This window comes from Chelonia mydas, chromosome 1 (genome assembly GCF_015237465.2).
Source record: "Chelonia mydas isolate rCheMyd1 chromosome 1, rCheMyd1.pri.v2, whole genome shotgun sequence".
Classification (NCBI taxonomy): Eukaryota; Metazoa; Chordata; order Testudines; family Cheloniidae; genus Chelonia; species Chelonia mydas.
In genome coordinates, this window is record NC_057849.1 from 259,879,123 (window position 1) to 259,905,373 (window position 26,251).

The 26,251-nt window shown below is 42.5% G+C and overlaps 2 protein-coding genes across 4 annotated transcripts in view; both read left to right on the plus strand.

The window, feature by feature from the left end:
• Positions 1-9,591, plus strand: part of GUCY2C (guanylate cyclase 2C) — a 63,485-nt gene extending 53,894 nt beyond the window's left edge. Inside the window, exons 22-27 of the mRNA XM_007064088.4 lie at positions 2,494-2,686; positions 3,085-3,259; positions 4,454-4,552; positions 5,296-5,390; positions 6,439-6,515; positions 8,638-9,591. Coding sequence (XP_007064150.1) covers positions 2,494-2,686; positions 3,085-3,259; positions 4,454-4,552; positions 5,296-5,390; positions 6,439-6,515; positions 8,638-8,812 — 814 coding nt within the window. The 3' untranslated portion in view covers positions 8,813-9,591. The remainder of the gene's footprint in view (positions 1-2,493; positions 2,687-3,084; positions 3,260-4,453; positions 4,553-5,295; positions 5,391-6,438; positions 6,516-8,637) is intronic.
• Positions 9,592-19,793: 10,202 nt separating this feature from the next.
• PLBD1 (phospholipase B domain containing 1) overlaps positions 19,794-26,251 on the plus strand; it is a 51,693-nt gene continuing 45,235 nt past the window's right edge. The window contains exon 1 of one of the 3 annotated variants that reach the window (XM_027826474.3): positions 19,794-20,153. In XM_027826474.3, the coding sequence (XP_027682275.2) occupies positions 20,084-20,153 (70 nt within the window). In that variant the 5' untranslated portion in view covers positions 19,794-20,083. Of the gene's footprint in view, positions 20,154-25,235; positions 25,354-26,251 lie in introns of those variants that run through there. The other 2 variants (XM_043544601.1, XM_007064062.4) reach the window with 2 other exon arrangements.

A 26,251-nucleotide genomic window follows, 5' to 3' on the forward strand; every position in this document is an offset into this window, starting at 1 on the left:
CCTGTATTTCTTTGAATCAGAGAATCAAAGGCTGCTTCCACCTCTCCTCTGTTCTATTTCCCTCATCTACCCAGCTCAGCAGATGGTAAATTTGCAGGGCTCCCAGTTCCCTCTGCACTCTACTCTTTCTGATTCCCCATACAAGATCTTTGGGGAAAATGTATAGCAGAGAGGGAAAATGTGACATTGTTTGCACAGACAGAGATTCAAAGTTTCAACAGAGTTTGTCAGCTACCTAGGAACTGCTCTGACCTGCCAGTGCCCAGGAAGTCCCTGTCTAAGGCTCCAATTCAGCACATCACTTAAGCACGTGCTTAAAATTAAAATTATTTGCTAAATCAGAGCCTTAATGAGGAAGTACCTGCAGATGCTCAAAAAAACCCAGATCTGATCTAGAATTAAAATACTATTTAATGATTTAAAAGATGGGAGAAAAAAATCCAAGCTTGGTCTACTTAAAAGTTAGGTTGACATAGCTACATCAGTCAGGGGTGTGAAAAAAGCAAACACTCCCCCCCCCCCCCCACACACACACATACATAGCTGTGATGACCTAATCCTCAGTGTTGACACAGCTATGCTGATGGAAGAATACCATTGTTTAGGGAACTGGTATTCCTACACCAACAGAAAATCCCCTTCAGTTGGTGGAGGCTGCGTCTACGCTACAGGGTTATGCCAGCATAGCTATGGCTATTTAACTATGCCAGTATAGTCTCCATAGTGTATTCGTACCCCAGTTTGTTTTCTGTAAAGTGTGGTTGAGTGGAAAAGGGTAGTATTATGGCAGGCCCTTTCTGATTCACTTGTAGTTAAGATTTGTAACTGAAATATTTACATTTGTCTTGCAATAGATGAGCACTTTCTATCTTATGCATGTCTCACCATGACCAATAAAATGACTGATCTATTTGAATGCTAATGATGTTTAAGATGTTGTTTGCCTAGAACTGGCTAAACCAGTCCTCCTCAGTATATCTAGGTGTCACATCTGAAAGATTTACAGGAGGATGCTAGAGGGAGATCTGTAGGTGCCATGTGCGAACAGAGGGCTAAACAGTCTGAAGATAATTTGAAACATCATGGATTCCCAGACTTCATGTAATCATTATACACGATGATGGACATTCAGACTGACTGATTTAAAAACTAGCTTGAGGAAGGAATGAGGTCCTTGGGAGTACAAACATTTCACAAAATGAATTAACACCTATTTTTAAGATGACTTTTCAGTTAATTAGGTGACCTAACCAGTGAATTTTGAATGTAATGTTTACATATCTTTAGCTTCTTTCATACTCAAGGATCCTGAATTTTTTTACAAGCCTTACAAATGATATATATGAGAATCAATTCACCTTCTGCAGAAATGCAGCCACCTCTGTGGTGGCATACAGCAGTAGTTTCAACAGCAAACAACAACGCTAAGGTCTTGTCTTACATAGGGAAGTTAGTGTAGAGTAAACTAGGGTGTGAATTTAAAGCACACTATCTATTTTGCTCCCCGTGTAGACACTCTTGTTTGCACTAAAATGGTCTTTATGTGCTTTAGCTTAATATACTTCCAAAGCCCTAGGATGTGAAGAATGACAGACTGCCACTGACAACTGAAACAGGAGTGGGACTTCAGGGAGGCAGAATGTAATTAACCAACATGGAATTTGGCCAGGACACCAAGCCAAACGCCCCCAGTCTTGTCAAGAACAAGATGTACAGAGAAAGTGTATGTGTGCAAAAGGAAATTGAAAACTGGATTCAACTTCCAAAGCTGTCAGATGCTCACCAGACAGATTGGAATTAAGCAGAAAGCAGTATGGCTATGTCCACACAGCCCTGCAGTTTGCATGATGAGGGTGTGAATTGAAGCACACTCTAGTGTGTTCTGCTGTAACTTCTCCATATGGATGCTCTGGGCGTGAACTAACTACTTCACATTAACATAGTCCTCTTTAAACAGGACTAAATTAGTACAAACTAGGTACCTTTTAGATTGCATCCACAGCAGCCACACAGGGGAGTTATAGCATAGCACACAAGTGTGTGCTGCAATTCGACTATGGCCCATAGTCAAAACTGTGGGGCTGTGTAGACAAGCCCTGTGTCTCCTTGGCTTTAGTGTGCACAATTCCACGCTAGAAACTTGAAAGCAAGTCTTCGGAGGAGACTGCCTGCCTGATACAGTCTTGTCTCTGGATTTTCTCAGTTATTATGTATACGGAAGCGTAGGGATGCATAGCGTTTTACAAAAATATAAGAAAAGTCTCTTTCCCAAGGAGTTTACAATCTAAATAAGAGCTCATAATCTAGAAGGCTCTAGTAGCCAGAAATGCTAGCGTGTCTGACTTTCCAAGTGCCCGTTGAACTCGTTGCCAGAATATTGGTTTGTTTACTTCTATTTCTGGAACACTTACGGCCGTCAGGTCTAGAAGGTTGAGTTGTCCTCTAAAGCAGAAGGTATATTTATCTCCATTTCCCTTCCACCTTTCTTCACAGGCCAGTGGTAAAATCTTTGAAGGAAACTGGGCGGGTAGAGCCAGAGCTGTTCGAAGCAGTCACCATCTATTTCAGCGACATTGTCGGCTTCACCACGCTATGCCAATACAGCACCCCCATGGAAGTGGTGGACATGCTCAATGACATCTATAAGAACTTTGACCACATTCTCGACCATCATGATGTTTACAAGGTGAACAGAGCCTCACTTACACTTAAATAATAATCAGGATACATAAAACATCGCAGTCAGAGTAATTGGGAATAGAATGTGGTAACAAAGGCTCAAAACCAGTACACAAAGTAAAGACAAATGAGAGAAGTATAGGCCAAGATTATGTCTCTCTAATGTGCTTCACATAGCTCTCTGTAAATGGTTTTTGATACCAAGTGGTCACAGGTTCATTACCTAGAATGCTGTGTACTAAGCACTTCACTACCAGAAAGATGTCATCTAATTGGAAGGAATTTGGCAACCCTGCACTGCCAAAGAAGAGATCAACAAGATGACTCTAACAGGCCATTTCCATCTGCAATTTATATGCATCTTCTAGTAAACAGGAATGGTAACTGTTAATCGTGTTTCCACAGGTGGAGACCATTGGTGATGCGTACATGGTGGTGAGTGGCTTACCAAAGAGAAATGGCAACCGCCACGCAGTGGACATCTCTATGATGGCACTGGATATCCTTAGTTTCATGGGATCCTTTGAATTACGACATCTTCCTGGCCTGCCTGTTTGGATTCGCATAGGGATTCACTCTGGTATGGGGTCATGGCATGTAAATATGAATGACATAGCTATTCTATCTAGATCAAAAAGTAAACAATGGTTAAAAGTGCTCATGCCTCATTGTTCATAAATTGATTCTCTGTGAAGACTGTGGTATAGCATGACACAACTGGCCAGAAGCACTGTCAGTTGCCTTCCTCAAAAGCGTCAGGTATAAAAGACAGTTGTTAGAGGAAAGGCGGTGGACTTAAATAGACCATTGGCTTGCTCCCATTCCATTTAACAACTCCATCTCTGTGAGGTTGGTAGCTGAGCAAATCAACCTCTGTAGTTCCTTATGAGATTTATTTCAGAGTAGCAGCTGTGTTAGTCTGTATTTGCAAAAAGAAAAGGAGTACTTGTGGCACCTATGTTCAAATAAATTTGTTAGTCTCTAACGTGCCACAAGTACTCCTTTTCTTTTTATGAGATTGAGTTGGTGACATTATACCCACCTGAGTCCTTAGAGACCTTTCCTCCCCCACTGAAAAGCAGACTTACATTAAATGCTTTTGAGGCAAATGTTCTCACCAGGCCCACTTGAGAATCAGTTTTTGATTTACTTTATTAGAATGGCATTGTGGATAATCCAAAGAAGCCAAGTACTTGGGGGAAACGTTCTTTTTATTTTTGCTTGTTTCAGTACTCTGTTGTTTATGTCCATCACAAGAGAAGGAATATAACAATTCAGTTATTCGGGAAGGCCCTAAAGACACCAACAGAAACTTTTCCATAATTAAGTTAATTCTTTCCATCCCCTGCTTCCAGAGCTGACACTTAGGAATTATGCTAATACTTCTGCATTTTTGTCTGTTCAGAAATATATTCAAATAGTATGAATAGTCTTTTAATATATTTAATATATTTTACAAGCTGAACAGAGACAGGCCTGGTCTACAGTTGGATGTGAGACCTCCAGACACTGTACAAGGTGATGTAGATAGTGCTTTCAATCAGTGCTGACCCCAGTGCCCCTGCTCTGCTGGTAGAAGTGCCATCTTCGAGATGAGACCACTCACCCACTCCAGGACACTAACAGATAACTCCCATAGTTATGATGGCATCACGCTAATTCCTAAGTTTCAATTTCTTTCAGCCATGTCTGAGACCTCAAGGGCTTCTCTGAATCCCCATGGAATAACAGCCTCTCTGTCTTCCTCTTTCCTTGCCCTGTCCTCTGCTTTCAGGTCCATGTGCTGCTGGTGTGGTTGGGATTAAGATGCCTCGTTACTGTTTATTTGGAGACACGGTTAACACAGCTTCAAGGATGGAATCCACAGGTTTACGTAAGAATTGAACCTCACCTCTCTGTGTAATCTGACACTAGGCTAGTTGTGCGTTCAAATCTAGAGTTCCTTCTCCAGCCAAGAACAACTTTATCATCAAAGCATAGATGTTTAAAGATAGAAGATCAAATTTTTCATTCCTCCACTCCACCCTGGAAAATACAGGCCTATTCCTAGTTCTTTTGCTTCCTAGTTGATGAAAGGGGTAGGTGCCTGGCTGGCTCAGTTCCTGTGGAACTGGTGATTTTAATGCTGCTGAGATTTAATTTAATTGATTATGTTCGGCCACCTGGTGACTTGGATAGGCATCTTTATTATATAAATATAAATAAATAAATATCCCACAATCTAATAGTTTTGCAACTAGAAATGTTTCCTGAGAGCCAGCCTAAATTTTCTTCCCTTTGCTCAGTTTCTTCCCATTCCTTCCCCTTCTTGATATTTACCCTGTCCCCCTACCCCGCAGATACTGTTATCACTTCTATCCTGAGGCATTGGTTGGTCTAGCTATAATTATTTAGTGGTTTACGTCTTTCTTTGTATATAATGTTATGTGACGGAGGAGTTATTTTTGGGTTCAACAATATATGGGTAGCATTAATGTCATTTGCGCACAGAATTAGTCCGAGGACATCAATGACAATTAGATACACCTCTGCCATAGCACAGGTTTTCACAGAAAACGAACATGTTCATGCGTTGTTTCTGAATCAAACATTCGTTGCTTATTTGTTTATTTTTAGCTTTACGGATTCATGTAAGTGCGTCTACTATCGCCATCCTGAAGAGGACAGACTGCCATTTCCAGTATAAAGTGAGAGGAAAGACTTACTTGAAGGTAACATAGACCATGCCTACAAACACACAGGAATGAAATTTATCTAAAGGTATCACACACCTGAGATGTTCACCTATCTTGGCCCTGGTCTACAGATGAGGTTAGGTCGAATTTAGCTGCGTTAGGTTGATTTTATAAGCAATGTGGCTACACAACCAACCCCATTCCATCGACCTAAAGGGCTCTTAAAATCGACTGCTGTACTCCTCCCCGATGAGGGGAGTAGTGCTAAAATCAATCTTGCTGGGTCAAATCTGGGGTAGTGCAGGTGCAGCGTTGTGCAATTTGATGGAATTGGCCTCTGGGAGCTATCCCAGAGTGCTCCAATGCGACCACTCTGGACAGCACTTTTGACTCTGATGCACTAGCCAGGTACACAGGAAAAGCCCCAGGAACTTTTGAATTTCATTTCCTGTTTGTTCAGCATGGCGAGCTCAGCAGCACAGGTGACTATGCAGTCCCAGAAAAGCAAACGAGCTCCAGCATGGAGCGAACTGGAGACACTGGATCTGATTGCTGTATGGGGAGAAGAATCTGTGCAGGCAGAACTCCGATCAAAAAGAAAAAATTGTAATATATATGCCAAAATTGCACAGGGCATAGTGGAGAGAGGCTACACCAGGGATACAGAGCAGGAGAGCAAGAGAGACGTATCTGTTGGTAATACAGCCACAGGGTGATGGAGACACCCCTCTAGAGTTAATATAGCCATTGAAAAAGCATCTGAGACATAAGTAAAGGCAACACAGATGTCTGGGAAGTACTGTAGGTGAAATATATCATTGGTAATAAAAATTTGGAGAGGAGGCAGTGGTGAATGGGTATAGTGGGAGAGGCCTATTAATTTGCTCACCTTTGCTTTGTTACATTTATTTGTTTCCGTTTATAAAATATGATAGGTGCCCATCCTATGCTGTGGGTGCCTGTTAAATATAGTAAGCAAACATAAGAGAACAATCATATAATACAGTGCAACATAAAGCATATAAATCATATATTGTGCCTATCTAATCCCTAAATTGTGCTTCTCTCTTCTCTGACATATTAGGGCAAAGGAACTGAGATTACCTACTGGCTGACAGGGGTGAAGGACCAGCAGTATAATCTCCCAACACCTCCTTCTGTGTAAGATGTTCTTTATTTGTGGGAAAGGAGAAACGAAACTTTCAGGCCTTGCACTTCAGCCTTCACCAAAAGTGCTGAAGTGCACTTCTCCCCTCAGAATTTTTAACTTACTATACTTTTTGGTATTCCTTGGGCTCATGTCAAGGACACAGCAGTGTATGTGCATATGAACACATGCAAGTATACATAATAGCATTAGTTCTGGGATTGCTAATAGGCTTACATACTTTACTGGATCAGGGCCTTGGATGGGAGACATTCAAGGAAAACTCACCAGAAAGGGGGGTTGATTTAGTAGGTGCAGGTTCAGATTGGGGAAAAAGAGTGGTGATACTCTCCCAAGCTTTACCGCCAGTCCAAGCTCCAATCACTTGTAACACTAAAATGAGATGCCAATCACAATAGAATGTATGCAGATTTCATTATGTAATTTCCCTTCTTTTTTCTTGTATGATTTGATCAGTAGTGAAACAGTTAATAACATTAACATTAAACTGTCATCATGAAACTTCAGACTCAATACCAAAATGAGATGAATGAGAGCAGTTCACACCTCTTAGTTACCATTTTAGGTTGTCTGCAGACTCAGGCACCTCTTTGTTGATATTGGGTTCTCATTTTGAAGATTACCTTCACAGGCATAAGGTCTAGAGACTTAATTTTTAAAAACTTCTAAACAAAACTTCAGTTTCTGGAGCATAAGAGAGGAGTTACCAGGAAAAAATACTAGGTTGATGTCCTGGTTTAATCAGACCCAGGTAGGTAACAGTCTTCCTTTTGAATTAACACTCAGTCAGTTTCCAAAGTAAAGGGGTGTGGTGACACTGAAGTGCTGCCTTTCAGAAGTGACATAAAACTGAGTTCCTGACCACTTGTGGTAATTTAAGATGTACTTTGCTCAGTACAAAGGGCATTAGTTCCAGTGACATGATCAAATTCAAGTCTGGCTGATTACATTTTTCCAAATAGTTTCAGTGAGATATGGAGTTCTTCTTCACTTCCTATCCTAACCCGTTGTGTAGTGTTGCTGTGTACTATTTATGCAGCTGTTGTGATCCACCTCAGGAGTGACTGTGTTTCAATACAGATTGAAGTAATTCCTTTACATACTGTATACGGTAGTTTGTAAAACACATTGGGATCTTTTAGGGTGAAAGGCACTAAATAAATATGATACTATTAATTATTATTTTTATTGCAAAAGTTTTTTGAGAATTAGGTCATGTCCCATTGCACAAGTTCAACACTCTGACCATTCGTTCATATCTAGCTAAAGCAGAAGAGACTGCCCTTCTCTAAGGGATAAGAGGTGATTTTTGTCAGGGTCTTTCCAGACCAGAGAGCATCAAGTTTTCTGGATAGTTTAAAATCCCATGCACTCTTGAGGGATTTGTTGTACACACATTCATCTGTGGGCTTAGGAAGTGACATTCCTGGCCTACTTTCTTCAGTACATTTATTTTCTAACTAGGCACTTTTTTAACCTAAAGAAATTTTAAAAAGAGCAGTAGAGAGGATTGTCTTTAGGGTTTTAGCACTCCCTCTGAAGGTGTGTTTGAAGATATCCCTCAGACCCTACCCGTTGCTATCTGTGATGTTTATGTCTTCACTCTGTGATATGGCACCAGTATGATATATATGGGAATTTTTTAATTGTTCTGCATGGGACATACCTGTGAAAATCATACGTGTCCCATGAATTTCTGGCAGAGTGGCAATTCTTAGACACCTGCATCTGAATATTACAGGTACTTAAAACTGGGTCTGGTCACAGAGTCAGAGCCATAGTCCATTTCAACTAGGTTTGTGAATCCAGTTCAGGTTTTTCTCCTCTTCATTCCAAGTAATTTCACAGACTCTACAGGTGGGAGATTGTGATGCTAAAGCAAACTTCCTTGGCAGAGACAGTAACCCATATTGTCAGGAACAGTCACAAGTAGATCCTGAATTGGATTTCTATGTCCACTTGAAATTGATTCTGCCCACAATCTATCTCATTAGTATATTGAGGGCTTCTGGAAAGATGGTAGGATAGAATTGTCTAAAAATGGCTTGGGAACTGAGGATCATAGTACCTGTATTGCATGGGTCACTGAAATCTTTCCTCTCCTGCTATTTCCAGGGAGAATCAGCAGCGGTTGCAAGATGACTTAGCAGGGATGATAACAGAGTCTCTGGGGAAAAGGCAATCTGAAGGGGTCCTGGTCCGTGAGCCTTCCCGGGTGGGCAGCTACCGAAAAGGCACCCTAGAGTACCTGCAGTTGGCCGCCACAGAAAATTCCAGCACCTATCTGTAAAACTGGATGTCTAGTGTGACATAAAAACCATGTACAGGCTATGGAAGATACTACACAGAGGCTGGAGACTGGCACTCTCAGGGAGAGCTGGGGGAAAAAACAAAACTGTTCTCTCTTTGGGAAATGTCTCTACCACTTGACTTTTTATCAGCGAATCAGATAGACCTTTTGTGTGGTGCCAAAATGTAGTTGCCTCCATGCTTGCTGCATCTTCCCAATCACCTGACTGCTTCACCCATGCACATCCACCCTGATCTGGGGAAAGAGAAAATATCCATTTGAGACTGAAAGATAATTGTCTAATATTTTTTTTAAATTTGATCGGCTGTTCAATTTCCCATTTTCCATTTCTCAAAGTCTTCTCTGTAGAGTCTTAATTTATCGTGATTTAAAACTTTGTGTTTAACTGTCAATTTTTTATTTGGAAAAAAGTGCATGTATATATTTTTGAAAATATTTAAAATGTATGTAGATATGGACCTGGATATTTTGCAATTTTGTTTCTTTTGTAATTTCCCCACTGTTTATTCTCAAGTGTTTTGTTTAGTCAAATTAATCTAGCTCAAAAAATGGTGCCTCCACTGTTTCTCTAAGGAGATTATTCCAAAGTTTGGATGGTTTCTGAAGCATATCTGTATCTCTTGGGTCTACAGAATTAAGTTGGAAATCTTGCAAAAACTGGCTCTGTCATAGTATTTCACTACTTCTGCTTCTGGCCCCAAAACCAGAAACACATAAACCACTGCAAACATCTAAAAATAAAACATAACGAAACATAACATAACTTAAAGAGTTTCATTTCAACTTTTGGGTGAAGTTTCATGGGTGAGCATTTTGTTTGGATTTTATCTGAGCTGGCTCAACCATATGCTAAAATCAACACTTGATATTAATTATCCACTTTAGCAAAGGGACAAAATACAGATGTGTAACAGAGGAGACAACTGGCATTTCACTGAAGAAATAATCACTAGCAAGCAAGATTTTGGCAAATGACTTTCTCTACATAAGTGGCTTTCAAACTGTGGTCCATGGACTTGTAAATGACCTATATGCAAATGGTTGTCTGCAGGGTTGCTTCTGTAACAGTGGTGAAGCATTAGTCAGTATTCAAACAATGAAGAAAAGGAGTACTTGTGGCACCTTAGAGACTAACCAATTTAATTGAGCACAAGCTTTCGTGAGCTACAGCTCACTTCGTCGGATGCATACTGTGGAAACTGCAGAAGACATTATATACACAGAGACCATGAAACAATACCTCCTCCCACCCCACTCTCCTGCTGGTAATAGCTTATCTAAAGTGATCACTCTCCTTACAATGTGTATGATAATCAAGTTGGGCCATTTCCAGCACAAATCCAGGTTTTCTCACCCTCCGCTCCCCCCCCCCCCCCAAACTCACTCTCCTGCTGGTAATAGCCCATCCAAAGTGACCACTCTCTTTACAATGTGTATGATAATCAAGGTGGGCCATTTTCAGCACAAATCCAGTTTTCTCACCCCCCCCCTTTTTTTTCAAAAACCACACACACAAACTCACTCTCCTGCTGGTAATAGCTTATCCAAAGTGACCACTCTCCCTACAATGTGCATGATAATCAAGGTGGGCCATTTCCAGCACAAATCCAGGTTTTCTCACCCCCCCCACCCCCGTACACACACAAACTCACTCTCCTGCTGGTACCTTGATTATCATACACAATGAAGCTTACTGCTTGAGCTGTCATTCAGTCTAGCACTCTTATTGTTGGAGACCCCAGGGCATGGCCACTAGTTAAGTCAAAAAAATAAAAGGCCATAAAAATCAAAAAAGTCTCCCTGCTGTAGGCCTAAGGGCTTCTTTTCAACCCCCCTTAATAAAACTCAGGCCTGGCTGGTTTAAGTAAGCTCTTTTGCTCTTAAAATAATGTTGCAGCCGCAAATAATGCCTCATAGTGTAAGGCTTGCTAACGCCAAGTTAAAAATAACAAAAAAAATCTACAAAGCCAAACAAAATGTGCTGGTTGTTTAAGTTGCTAAAAATGCTTATTAAAGGTTGCAAAAAATAAACATTATTATAACCCATATAAAAAAGGCAAAGTATTTATGCAAAGTTTTAATTGGCTAATGTGTAGTGCAGTAGCATTAAAAAATATAAAAGTGTGTGTAATAACCTGCTCTAATGTGCAGGATTTGAGATTCTGTTCTCCCTGTACCTTGTTTGCAGCTGCAAATAAACTTTCTGCTTCTCCACCCCGTTGTGTTTATTGGGTGACGCATACCGGACAACAAACCCCTGCTGTTGTTTGCCTCTGGCACTGGGTGCCGGCAACATCTTTTGGCGTCCCTGGGTGGGCGTAAGGCTGCAATTTAGCCTTGCCCGAATCCCTTCCGGCGGTCAAGGATTGCAGCGACAACCGACGCCCAGCGCGCACCAGTGAGTTCATCGGGGGCCTCAGAAAAAACGCAGTACCTCTATAATAACAATAAAAAACCAAAAATAAAAATATCAAAGAAAACCAAATCATCCTACCCCCCAAACCCCAAGTAAAAATGCGGGTAAAAAATAAAAAAATTAATTTTCTAGTAAACTCTAAAGCAGCACAAACTGCTATAAATCAACCCTTTCAGTTGCCAGTAGCAGACTCCCTCACTGTGATGGGCGCCACAGGCTAAAATACCAAGCAAAGCTCTTAAAAAACCCCGAGGTCACGCTGCAGCCTTGTCCATCCCTTAACCCTGCCACCCTCTTACCAAAAACTAAAAAACAAAAACATAACTATTTAAAAATCATAAATGCCCCATATTCTAGCTGCCCAAACTTAAAAAATGTGCCCCTCCCAAATGCAAGTGGTACACTAATAGTGGCAGCATAGTAATAAATAAGCAAAAAAAAGTGGGTTATGCTATTGTAACCCTCAATAACACCATAAAAGCTAAAAGTTTGCCCGCTAAGACCTCTGCCCAGTTGGCTAAGCTAGTGGCCCTGACCCGTGAACTCAAACTGTCCAAAAAAAAAGGGTCAATATTTTCACTAATTCCAAATATGCTTTTGGTGTGCTGCATGCTCATGCTGGCCTGTAAAAGCAAAAAAACATGCTAACAGCCCAAGGCTCCCCAGTAAAGTACGGGCCCCAAATTCTCCAGCTTCTAAAGGCAGTGCAACTCCCCTTGGAAGTGGCAGTGGGACACTGTAAGGCCCATCAAAAAAAAAAAATCAAAATATAACCAGGAGTAATGCCAGGGCATATAAAAAGACAAAGCATGCTGCCACCCTGATGTCCCCTCAAACTAAAAACACCTATATGCATGCCCTTATCCCATCAGTAAGGGAGCTCCCAACCCCTCAGTATTCTAAAAAAAAAAAAACTGCTAGCTAACAAACTTAATCGCCAAAAAAAAAAAAAAGGCTTCATTACCCAGAAAAAAAAGTCCTCTTACCAAAAGGCCTCATCCTGCCAATATTACAAAAATTACATTAAACCACTCATGCTGGCAAAAAGGCACTTATCCAACTAATAAAAAAGTACTTTATAACCTCCAGACTCAGACCCCTGGCTGCCCAGGTACAGGCAAAATGCCTAGTCTGTCAAAAAAATAACCCCCGACCAAAACACCCAGTGCCACCAGCGGCCCTGGAACCCACTCCAGGCCCCAGACGGGTGTAGCAAATAAACTTTACTAAGTTTCCCCGGACCCAAGCGTTCAAATATCTCCTTGTCATAGTAAATAAATTCAGCAAATGGCCAAAAGCCTTTCCATGTCGCAATTGCACTGCCAAAACAGTGGCTCTCAAGTTTGTTAAAAAAATCATTCCTCGCTTTAGACTTCCCCAGTAAATAAAATCTAACAATAAAACACACTTCACGTCAAAAATCGTCCAAAGCATCTCAGACGCCTTACAAATTCCCTAAAAACTCCATACACCCTAAAAGCCGCAAGCCAGTAAAGTAGTAAAACAAACCAACCAGACCCTTAAGCAACATCTCTCAAAAGTATGCCAAAAAGCCTCCCTACGGTGGCCTAATGCCCTGCCCCTAGTTCTGCTCCGCATCTGTGCTCTCCCAAAAAATAAATTAGGGCTCAGTCCCTTTAAAACTATATTTAAAAAAACATGGCTTATAAATAATACACCGGTTGCATCAAAATAAAAATTAAAAAATGGGTTTCTGTCTCAGTATATATATTCCCTGTCTGCTGTTCTTTTGTCTCTTCACAGGTATACTAAAAATTCCCAGCCTCTACCCTTAAACTCACCCATCCACTCCCTGCAGCCTGGTAATTCAGTGCTCGTACATACCTAAAAAAACAAGCCCCTCCAAAAAAAGTAAAAAAACCCCTATACCGTCCTACTAGTCTCCCACATGGCAACAAAAGCCAAAAAACACAAAAATTAAATTAATTATACCCGGCTAAAAGCGGTGTCAAGCCCCCACCCCCCCCGCCCCCGGCTGAAAGGTAAACTGTGCATTCAGCCCCCTCCACTAAAAATCTTAAACTAAAATTACTATTCAAACGGCAGCCCGCCGGGAAGGCAAAAAAATAAATAAAAAAGCATTCATCAACAAACTAAAAAAAATTGGCTAGGCTCTTTATTTTCTGGTTAAAGCCTTTCCTTGTAATTAAGTAAATTGTTTAGTCTATTATTTAAGCTTTTTTTCCTGTATTAATCATATTATGTTTACTGTGTTGTATGTAATCCTGTGTAAAAATGCTTATTTTGCATAGCTTTAAAAATTTTAATTTTATGCATAGCCCGCTAGTAAGCAAATAAAAATAAAAAAACTCAAGTAACAAAAATAAGTATTCTCAAAAAAAAATTTATTAAAAACCCCAGGGCATGGCCACTAGTTAAGTCAAAAAAATAAAAGGCCATAAAAATCAAAAAAGTCTCCCTGCTGTAGGCCTAAGGGCTTCTTTTCAACCCCCCCCCTAATAAAACTCAGGCCTGGCTGGTTTAAGTAAGCTCTTTTGCTCTTAAAATAATGTTGCAGCCGCAAATAATGCCTCATAATATAAAGTTTGCTAACGCCAAATTAAAAATAACAAAAAAAAACAGCTACAAAGCCAAACAAAATGTGCTGGTTGTTTAAGTTACTAAAAATGCTTATTAAAAGTTGCAAAAAATAAACAGTATTATAACCCATATAAAAAAAGCAAAGTATTTATGCAAAGTTTTAATTGGCTAATGTGTAGTGCAGTAGCATTAAAAAATATAAAAGTGTGTGTAATAACCTGCTCTAATGTGCAGGATTTGAGATTCTATTCTCCCTGTACCTTGTCTGCAGCTGCAAATAAACTTTCTGCTTCTCCATCCCGTTGTGTTCATTGGGTGACACATACCGGGCAACAAACCCCTGCTGTTGTTTGCCTCTGGCACTGGGTGCTGGCAACATTATGGTTTCCAGAAACTTCTTTGACTAAGGAAATGCTTTATAAAACAATAACACAAACCCCAAACTTGTTCCTTGAGCAGCTGCTTTGTGTCTTTCTTGATCATGTATTTCTTTGATTTAAATCCAACAGTGATTTTTTTTTTAAACATAAAAATTGAAGGAGGAGCGAACATACATCAGGACAGAATTGAAGTGCTAAGTTTGCTGGAAAAATGAGAGCAGTAGCCAGGGCTGCAGGCATTAAGGGATCATATTAATGTAAAATCCTACACTCAGGAAGAAGAAATACACACCACAGAAACAACTTGGGTATATAACCAAGCAAACATATGGACCAGATTGAACTAAATTGTAATATTGTATTCTGACTACTATTTTTAAATTACTTTTCTTCCCTGTATTATAGCATTATAGTTGCTACAGGGAATGGGGAGGACTTGGATGAAAATGGAAGAAGGTAGGAGGTCCAAAAGATGGCTTGTCCATAGTTCCAAAATAATAAAAATAAAAATTGAGAACCGTTGCCCTGCACTTCTGTTTGGCTCCTTATTAAATTAGTTTTAAGTGGGTGAGCAAAAGGGTACGCTCCCTTACTTTAAAGTAGTAGTTTAAATGCCCTGTCTTTCTAAGATGGATCTTTTTCAGTCTTGAAATATTAACAAAGATAATTACAACACATCCTCTATCCCCTGTCCCAATTTTGCTGCCTATTCACAAATCTTCATGTGCATGTCTGCACTCCCTGAATGGCCAAAAATTTCTGCAAGCTGGTATAATATACTGGCTATCTGACACCACTCTACTTGGTGGAATATCTGACCTGTTTAAGTCTGCATAACCAAATCACGCTCTGGTGACTAGATCACTCAGGACAGAAAAGGTCTAATGTTATTATACTAAACAGAGATTCTCCCTTAACTCAAGTGGCAATGGACTATGCTTTTGGAGATAAATATTATGGATTCCATCCCCGATGCCTTTCATGTACAGGTTAGCACAGACCCCATATTTACAGCCACCAATGTATTACATTTACAGTCTCTAAATACAGTTTTTATTAGACCTCTCCTCTCATGCACGGTTGGGGTCATTAATTCCTGCATAAGTCCTTTGATTTAAATAGTTACACCACTGATGAATCAGTTGGAATGTGTTATTGTGTGTCTCCTGTCCACATATTCCAGTCCTGTGCATTTCCTTTCCACATATATCAAGGCAAATTCATATTCATTTACCCTCACTTAAAAATATGCACTGTTTCTAATTTGAATTTGTCTAGCTTCAACTTCCAACCATTGGATCTTGTTATGTCTTTGTCTGCTAGATCAAAGTGCCTTCTACTATCAGAAATCTTCTCCCCTTCTGCTATTTCAACCCCAAATTTCTCCCTGCTTGTTTTAAAAACAAACTGCAAGGCATTGCATTCCAAATGGCTTAGTGAGACATTCTTCTGCCCCACAACTGAAGAAGATTTTGATTGCACCTTTCACTTGCTCATTTGAAGTCATCTCACCAAATACCACCTACAGCTCTCTTTGATCAGCGTGAGAGCCTTGTGTTTTGGTTAATGAGCACCTACATTTCCTTCTATTGAGTTTTTACATCTGCACTTCATGTTCATAACAGCATTGCTTGTCTGTATTCCCTTTCCATTTGTGCATCGCCTGCAATCCTGCTGGCCATGTTCATCTCTGCATACATTCTGTGTTATTGCATATCTTCACGGATTGAAGATAGTCTGTGGTGGTGTTATGTAGCTCTATAGGTAATTGATTCCAAACCTATCTCAGCACAACTAACATTAGAACACAGTGGCTTCTTAAACATAATACCTTGCTATGGGTTTGATTAAAGTAAATGAGGAACAAATGAATATTCTGCACCCAACACAGCACTACAGGCCCTTCACTTGGAGATCCTAGAAAATATAGGGAAACCAAAGGAAAGACTAAAACCTGAAATGTTCTCCTTGCTATTAGAACTGCAGTAACCTCCTGTATGATGATCTGAGAGGAATGCAGAGAGAGGTGTTGAAAGGAAAGAGCAGCTAGACGCAGCGCGTCCTTTATCACCCTGACGATAGTTCCAACCATGTTTTAAAACTTTTCTGCTATGACAATCAGCTGTAAATCACATATTGGAGCTAAATATAGATATATATTTAACTCATTTAAATATTCCTTCCTTGCCAGTAATGTCAAATGGAGAGAGCATGTGATAAAAGTGAATTTTTCATTTTATGAAGCATGTTTCATAAACGAAAAATCATGAAATATTTGTTTTCAGGCAAACCTAGCACTTATGCATTCAGCCTTAGACATTAGAACTAATTTTATTGAAGGAGGAATAGTTAGCCACCGCACTGGGGGTTTATCCTCACCTCTTTTTAAGAAGTACTCTGGGACGTTTACCTTTCAACTAGAATAGCAACAAGGAAAAAACAGTTTTGCACAAGGATGGTATATTTAGTAGTGCTGCATCCCTGCTACTGCTACAGCACTGCAATATGAGCTTTGGGCATGAGCCCAAGCCTTGGTGTGTGACTTGAACGAGAGCTCATCTGACCCAGATATGAAAGAGCTACCACACAAACTACAGTGACAACCTTTAAAAGAGTCCTGGTAAGAATGGCAATACTAGTTCAGACCAATGGACTATCTAGTGGTCAGTGCCAGATGCTTCAGACAGAGTGAACAGAATAGGGCAATTTATGATGTGATCCATCTCCTGACATTCCAGTGCCAGTCTCTAGCAGTTAGAGGTTTAGGGACTCCCAGAATATGGGGTTGAGTCCCTGACCGTTTTGACTAATAGCTGTTGATGGACCTATCCTCCATGAACTTCTCTCTTTTTTAAACTCAGTTATACTTTAGACTGTCATAACATCCCCTGGCAATGGGTTCCACAAGTTGACTTTAAACCTGCTGCCTCTTAATTTCATGGGGTGACCTCTGGTTTGTGTGTTATGCAAAGGAATAAATAACACTTCCTTATTCACATTCTCCACACCGTTTATGATTTTATAGACCTGTATCATATGTCCCTCACTCATCTCTTTTCTAAGATGAACAGTTCCAGTCTCTTTAATCCTCACATGGAAGCTGCTCCATATCCCTGATAATTTACGTTGCTCTTCTCTGTACTTTTTCCAATTCTAATATATCCTTTTTTTGCATGCAGTATTCAAGGTGTGGGCATGTATTAACAGCTGCTTTAGAACATCAGGAGGAATACCCAAAATAGGACAAGAAAGTCTACAGGATCTACAAGTAATCTGGATTGCAGGGGGCAGAGGAGGGATGCTGCTGCTTTATCGTCTCGCCTTCTGAGACATGACCATGTTGGACATATTTTTTTAGCAGCATAAGGAACTGGTCTTTCTTTGATGGAAAATGTGTGGTCTCACAGGGCATGGCCTCATTCTTGTAATAAATACATTGTTATATTGCGTGCTTTTCTGACAGCCACTTTGTGATTCTTGAACGTACCTGGAAGCGATGGGTTAAAATGGCACCTATTGGAACGAGGTGCTATGGGCCATTGGATGAAGCAGCAAGTCAGAGGCATAACAGCATGACCCACGCAACATATAGGAAATTGCTGCTGTGATGAATCTGCCTCTGGCAGGAAGAGCAAGGATTTAGGAGTGGAAGACAAGCATCCATAGGGGAAGCTGAAGAGAGGCCAGCCCTGATCCCAGCAGTGGGAAGAATGGTATAGAGAAGGGGTTTTCAACCTTTTTCTTCCTGAGGCCCGCCTCAAATGCTATTAAAATTCCTTGGCCCGTCTGTGCCACAACTGTTTTTCTGCATATCTAGTAGCTTAAAAGCCAGGGTCAGCATTAGGGGATAGCAAGCAGGGCAACCGCCTGGAGCCCCATACCATAGGGGGCCCAGTGAAGTTTTGTTGCTCAGACTGTGGCGTCAACCCTGCGCGGTGGGGCTCAGGCTTCAGCTTCCTGCCCTAAGCCCCAGCGTTTCCAGTGCTAGTCCTCCTCTCTGGTTTATTTTGATGGCCCCCACAGGGGCATCAGACCCCAGATGGTGAATCACTGGTATTGAGTAGACAATAGGGCATGAGACACTAAAGACAGTTGATCTTGGTTCATTTCCCAGGTCAGAGGCTTCCCCTGTGACCTTGGGCAAGTCGATTCACCCTGTAACGAGCTCCCACCTGTTGCCGGTGTTGCCGGCACCCAGTGCCGAGAGACTAAACAACAGCTGGGGTTGGTTCGCTACCCGGTGTGCTACACCCAATAATCACAATGGGGTGGAGAAGCAGAAAAGTTTATTTGCAGCTGCAAAAAGGTACAGGGAGAATAGAATCTCAAATCCTGCACCCAGAGCAGGAAGTTACACAGGCTTTTATACATCCTTTTCCCCAGCATACTTATCCAATAGCAAGCTGCCCTAAGTATCCATATAGCCAGCCAATCCAGTTCCCAGCTAGTTCCCTTGTTCTCTGTATCATTTGTTAAACCATACATAAAGCTGCTTTATTCAGCATTGTTCTTCCATATCTGCCCTGTTCGGCCTTGCTTAGTTTCAGCCAGTCTGACTCTGCAACATATTGTTGCAGATCCTCAGCATAACTGCTGTGAGTGCCTCCAGGTGGGGCGGGGAGGGGCCAAGGACACTTGGGCCTCGTACGCAGAGCTGCTGCGAGTGCCTCCAGGCGGGGGGGGGGGGCAAGGACATCTGGGCCTAGTGCGAGGGGGCTTCATCGACACTCGTGGTCTTCCATCCCCTCGAGTTACCTAGTGGCCATGCCCCAGTGTCCCCAACACTGGCACAGAGAGCCAGAGGCAAACAACAGCTGGGTTCGTTGCCTGGTGTGCGTCGCGCCAATGACCACAACAGGGTGGAGAAGCAGAGAAATTTATTTGGAGCTCCAAATAGGGCGCAGGGAGACTGAGCTGTCTCAAATCCTGCAGCAGTGCAACAGATTCCAGTATACATTTTATACCTTTTCCTACTTCACTACACAAGCTTATGCAACCTATTACCTGTTGCCCCGTACAATACCGTAGCCAATCGGCGAAAGCAGCCAGTTGTGTTTTTCCTCAGTAGCATTGCCCGAGCCTTGCCTTATTTGGTCCTATTTGTTACTAGTTTTTGCTAACTATTTCTGCCTTATCTATCTGTTTCCCAGGCCGAGGCTGGCCTTGGCTGGCGAGCTGTGTGCAAACCTGTCTGTTTGTGCGCTAGTTTCCTCAGTGTTATGCAGGATCACAGAGGGTTCAAGAAGCAAAGGGGCCTTGGTTTAGCCGGGCCTAGAGCAGGAGGGCTTCATCAACACTCGTGGTCTTCCACCCTCCCCAGTTACCTAGTATAGTGCCCAGTGTCCCCAACACACCTGTAAAATAGGAGCAGTTCGCTCCCCTCCCCCCGCCCATAAGTCCCTTGCTGAGCGTCAGGGCTGAGGAATACACAGGCACCTAGGTGGAGAGACACAAGTGTGAGCAAGGGCTGGTGGGTGGCGCAGCCCTGGGGCTGCTGCCGCGCTGAGGGGCTTGTGTGGGTGGGTTTTGTGGAGCATGAGGGGAGCGAGCCAGGCGGGTCGGCAGGGCCTTCCCCGCCCCCGTGTTTGGCGGGAAATGCTGGCGAGGCGGGCCTGGGAGCGTCCAGGTGCCGCTGCCGCCCGCCCCCTCTACGGCGGTGCCGTGTCCCCCGGGACAAGCCCCCGGCCAAGGCACAGCCCGGGCGGGAGGGCGGCCCCCGGGCAGCGAGTGCCCGGGGAGTCTGTCCTGTGTAGCCGCAGCCTCTCCCCCAGCACAGGGCTCAGCGGACGGGGCGTGAGCCGGCCCCGGGAGGAGGCGGGGGCAGCGGCGGGACCTGCCCTGAGCTGTTCCGAACTTCCCCAAGTCCCGCAGCCGGGAGACGCGGGGAGCAGCATGGCCCGACTCCGCCACGCAGCCTGCTGCTGCTGGGGGCTCATCCTCCTGTGGGCGGCGGCCCGAGCAGGTGAGAGCGGCCCCCTGGCGATAGACAGACACCGCCACTGCCCCGGGGGACGGACAGACTGACCCCCCTCCGGCAGGGGATGGAGAGAGACAGTACACAGCCCCTTCAGCGGGATGGAGAGAGAGACAGACACGGGGGCCGTCTGGGGGCCAGACAGATACTGCAGCCCCCACAGCCTGTCGGGGGCTGCCTTAGAGTCTGTGCCAGGCACCCAGGGTGGCTTCCCAGCGCAGTGACAGACAGACAGACTCCCGCAGGGCTCCCCCTCCACACCCTGAGCGCAGCGCGGCCTCGCCGGGCAAAGGGCTGATCAGTTCCATGGCTCTGCCTGCCTGCCTGAGCTCGTCCCTCTGGGTCTTCTCAGAAAGATACCCACGTTGTATCAGAAAGGCAGCTGGAGCTGGTTTTGTCTGCCACTGACGCCCATAGCTACAAACCCTTCTTGCTGCTTGTGGAGTTACTCTTCTTAATCTTCTTATTTTCTATAATAAACCCTTCAAAGTGGAAGCAGGTGGAAATTCAGTGATTGTGTTGTGCACTTCCAGGTCCATTCCCTAGTGAGCTGATAACTGTGCCCCTTGCTGCCCAGAAGGATCAGTGTAGCTGAACTGGCATGAAGTCGAGGGTCTAGCCATGATAGGGATGTTTGAGGCAGCCAGGACACATTATAAAGGGATTTAAAACAAACGTCCCCTCGGTCAAGTCCTTCAGTTCTGATAGGAATTAATGATAGCCGATTGGTAGGCAAGAATAGATGCAGCACTACTTCCAGAGCAGATCATGCCCTGCAGTCCAGAGCGTAGTCAGTACAAAAAAGTTTATTTAGGTGCCCATATTTCCTTGTGTATAGCTAACATACCCAGTGAAGAATAGTGTCTGTAGGCACGAAATATTATAGTAAAGAATATGATACATTACAGTGGTCCCCAACCTTTCTGTGGGAATAGCATATTCCTATTCCCAGAAGACTATGGTGGGTGCCAGACACTCCGGCGCTGAAATGCCACCGAGAAATGGCAATGCTTCTCGGCGGCATTTCGGCAGCGTGGTGTCCTGCGGGTGCACACAACTACCTCGGCAGATGCCATTGCACCCGCGGGCACCGCGGTGGGGACCCCGTGATACAATGTTACAATTTGTAACTTTAATGTTCTGATTTGTGGGTGTATAATAAATATTGTCCTTTTAGCCCGAGAAGTGCTACATAAATTAAAGATCTGGTGTTTTGTGTCTGTATATTAACTTGTTGCTTTTACTGTGATCAGTGGGAAAATATCAGGTTATTTAAAAAAAGTTTCTTGTCTATATTACAAAGACGAGAAGCGATCCTGCACAGACCTGCTTTTCATTTTATATCTGCATAAGATATTTGTAGCCAAAGTTGTAAGGTTAAAATTAGGTTAATTTAATAACTAAAACTGATGTGAGCTATAGCTCACGAAAGCTTATGCTCAGATAAATTAGTTAGTCTCTAAGGTGCGACATGTACTCCTTTTCTTTTTGTAAAACTGCTGTAGCACTTTCAAACTCCTTCATGGATTGCTTTGATTTTTTTGCCTCTTGTTTATTCTGTCTGTTGTCCCACACCCTGGTGACTTCAAAGCCAAGGGTTGGATTTAATTGAGATGTACATTTTTGGTAGCCCTGCAATTTTCTGTAGAACTGGAGCTTCTATTTTAAAAATTAATTTCCCACCTATTTCATTTGAGAAACCTTGCAGATATGAATGAATGCCATGGGTCTAATTGTATGCAGCTAGAAAAAAATAGCCCCTGAGAAGTGTGAACAGTCCTATTAACCTCAATGGAAATACAAAACGTCGTGATGAGAACAGAAGGGATTATTCAGTAACTGGAAGGAAGGAGGAAAGAGAAACTAAAAGGAAAAGTCTGGTCACTCAGTAACAGACTTAAAGGTAGCAATTTTGCAACAAAGAAACTTCAAGAACAGACTCCAACAAGAAACTGCCGAACTAGAATTAATTTGCAAACTCGATACCATTAACTTGGGCTTGAATAGAGATTAGGAGTGGCTGGGTCATTACACAAATTGAATCTATTTCCCCATGTTAAGTATTCTCACACCTTCTTGTCAGCTGTCTGAAATGGGCCATCTTGATTATCACTACAAAAGTTTTTTTTCTCCTGCTGATAATAGCTCATCTTAATTAGCCTCTTAGAGTTGGTATGGCAACTTCCACCTTTTCAGGTTCTCTGTATGTATATATATCTTCTTACTATATGTTCCATTCTATGCATCTGAAGTGGGCTGTAGCCCACGAAAGCTTATGCTCAAATAAATGTTAGTCTCTGAGGTGCCACAAGTACTCCTGTTCTTTTTGAGGAGAGGAGGAGGAAGTTAAGGCAGTAGCCCATGGTATAGAAAATACTATCCAGAGTTCAAATTTGCAAGAAGTAGTCTGACATCTCCCCCAGCACAGGAACAACAGAAATATATCAGAGTAGGAGGCAGGAACTAAATTAGTTTCTTTCTTACCACAGGTTTCAGAGTAACAGCCATGTTAGTCTGTATTCGCAAAAAGAAAAGGAGTACTTGTGGCACCCTAGAGACTAACCAATTTATTTGAGCATAAGCTTTCGTGAGCTACAGCTCACTTCATCGGATGCATACTGTGGAAAATACAGAAGATGTTTTTATACACACAAACCATGAAAAAATGGGTGTTTATCACTACAAAAGGTTTTCTCTCCCCCCACCCTACTCTCCTGCTGCTAATAGCTTATCTAAAGTGATCACTCTCCTTACAATGTGTATGATAATCAAGGTGGACCATTTCCAGCACAAATCCAGGGTTTAACAAGAACGTCTGAGGAACGGGGGGGAGGAAGAATAAACAAGGGGAAATAGGTTACTTTTTATAATGACTCAACCATTCCCAGTCTCTGTTCAAGCCTAAGTTAATTGTATCCAATTTGCAAATTAATTCCAATTCAGCAGTCTCTCGTTGGAGTCTGTTTTTGAAGTTTTTTTGTTGAAGGATAGTCACTTTGAGATCAGAAATCGAGTGACCAGAGAGATTGAAGTGTTCTCCGACTGGTTTTTGAATGTTATAATTCTTGACATCTGATTTGTGTCCATTTATTCTTTTACGTAGACTGTCCAGTTTGACCAATGTACCTGGCAGAGGGGCATTGCTGGCACATGATGGCATATATCACATTGGTGGATGTGCAGGTGAACGAGCCTTTGATAGGGTGCCTGACAGCAGGATTGTCTGGCTATGTAGACTCCCTCCTCAGGCCCTACGCTACCAGCACTCCCAGCTACCTTCGAGACACCACTGACTTCCTCAGGAAACTACAGTCCATCGGTGATCTTCCTGATGACACCACCCTGGCCACTATGGATGTAGAAGCCCTTTACACCAACATTCCACTCAAAGATGGACTACAAGCCGTCAAGAACACTATCCCCGATAATGTCACGGTTAACCTGGTGGCTGAACTTTGTGACTTTGTCCTTACCCATAACTATTTTACACTTGGGGACAATGTATACCTTCAAATCAGCGGCACTGCTACGGGTACCCGCATGGCCCCACAGTATGCCAACATTTTTATGGCTGACTTAGAACAACGCTTCCTCAGCTCTTGTCCCCTAACGCCCCTACTCTACTTGCGCTATATTGATGACATCTTCATCATCTGGACCCATGGAAAAGAAGCCCTTGAGGAATTCCACCATGATTTCAACAATTTCCATCCCACCATCAACCTCAGCCTGGTCCAGTCCACACAAGAGATCCACTTCCTGGACACTACAGTGCTAATAAACGATGGTCACATAAACACCACCCTATACCGGAAACCTACTGACCGCTATTCCTACCTACATGCCTCCAGCTTTCACCCTGACCACACCACACGATCCATTGTTTACAGCCAAGCTCTGCGATACAACCGCATTTGCTCCAACCCCTCAGACAGAGACAAACACCTACAATAACCACCTGCGGAAGTGAAGAAACAGATTGATAGAGCCAGAAGAGTTCCCAGAAGTCACCTACTACAGGACAGGCCTAACAAAGAAAATAACAGAACGCCACTAGCCGTCACCTTCAGCCCCCAACTAAAACCCCTCCAACGCATTATCAAGGATCTACAACCTATCCTGAAGGATGACCCAACACTCTCACAAATCTTGGGAGACAGGCCAGTCCTTGCTTACAGACAGCCCCCCAACCTGAAGTGAATACTCACCAGCAACCACATACCACACAACAGAACCACTAACCCAGGAACCTATCCTTGCAACAAAGCCCGTTGCCAACTGTGCCCACATATCTATTCAGGGGACACCATCACAGGGCCTAATCACATCAGCCACACTATCAGAGTCTCGTTCACCTGCACATCCACCAATGTGATATATGCCATCGTGTGCCAGCAATGCCCCTCTGCCATGTACATTGGTCAAACTGGACAGTCTACGTAAAAGAATAAATGGACACAAATCAGATGTCAAGAATTATAACATTCAAAAACCAGTCGGAGAACACTTCAATCTCTCTGGTCACTCGATTTCTGATCTCAAAGTGACTATCCTTCAACAAAAAAACTTCAAAAACAGACTCCAACGAGAGACTGCTGAATTGGAATTAATTTGCAAATTGGATACAATTAATTTAGGCTTGAATAGAGACTGGGAATGGTTGAGTCATTATAAAAAGTAACCTATTTCCCCTTGTTTATTCCTCCTCCCCCCCGTTCCTCAGACGTTCTTGTTAAACCCTGGATTTGTGCTGGAAATGGTCCACCTTGATTATCATACACATTGTAAGGAGAGTGATCACTTTAGATAAGCTATTAGCAGCAGGAGAGTAGGGTGGGGGGAGAGAAAACCTTTTGTAGTGATAAACACCCATTTTTTCATGGTTTGTGTGTATAAAAACATCTTTTGTATTTTCCACAGTATGCATCCGATGAAGTGAGCTGTAGCTCACGAAAGCTTATGCTCATATAAACTGGTTAGTCTCTAAGGTGCCACAAGAACTTCTTTTCTTTTTTCTTACCACAGAACAGTGAAAAAAATCAAGAAACTTTTGCTATAAAATGGATGAGAGTCCAATTTTGTGGGAGGGGTGGTGACAGGAAGAGATGTAAAGCTGTCCTACCTTATCTCAAAAACCTATTTTTCAAAGAACATGAATCATTTGTGTGATTCAGGAGTCAGTGGAAAGGTAAGGAAACTCAAAAAGAAACTTGAGATATGGAGAAAGTGTTATAGCCAGTATCTAACTGCCTCAACAGCTTTGTACTTAGGCATTCCCCTGTCCCCCAAGAGCCTGATTCACTTGGCCAATGAACCCCTATGCCCTCCCCTCCAAATTTGAGTGAGTGGACTTGAGACCTGGTGCGTGGGGTTGTAGTACTACTTAGGTTTGGCCTGGCTAAAAAAGTGCTGAGGCTCCGGAGCTTATGCTTGTATGTATGTTTGTGAAAATCATTCATGGAAGATTAAAAATGCAATACATAATTCACATAGGGTTTGAATGTTCCCCCCTCACACCTTCCCACCATTTGCGCATATCAAGTAACTAGTTTTATATAATGGTAAGTGTGGTGAGATGAAATATCTTGCTTTGACTTGATAGTATGGGGGGAATAAACATGAGTTTGGACCAGTAATTAAGTCTCCCTACTGGAAGAAGGAAAACCCAAGTAGTGTATATCCAAATAAAACAGAAGGTATTGTCCTTAGATTTGTTTCTTAAATTGGAAAGGATTAGGTTTCTTCTCTAATATATGTGCAGTATAAGGAAATCTATGAACAAGTACTAGAGATTTAACATTTGATACATATTTCAGTCTTAAATGTACTTTGAAAGAGTGTAAACTTCCTATTTTTGGGGCAGGGGTTTCTGAAATCTTATTAAGCAGATAGTACAAGCAGTATCAAAATAAAAATAAAACTGGAAAAACACCATTAGTTCCTCACTGTGGTTGAACTGAAATATTGAACTGAAGTTTGACATCTAACTATTGAGCAATGTGTTTGTAGGCTGAAAATGAAAGAGGTACAAATTTGTACAAGTTCTGCATTTGTGGTTGCCAAGTTCTGCAGAAATCACTTTCACG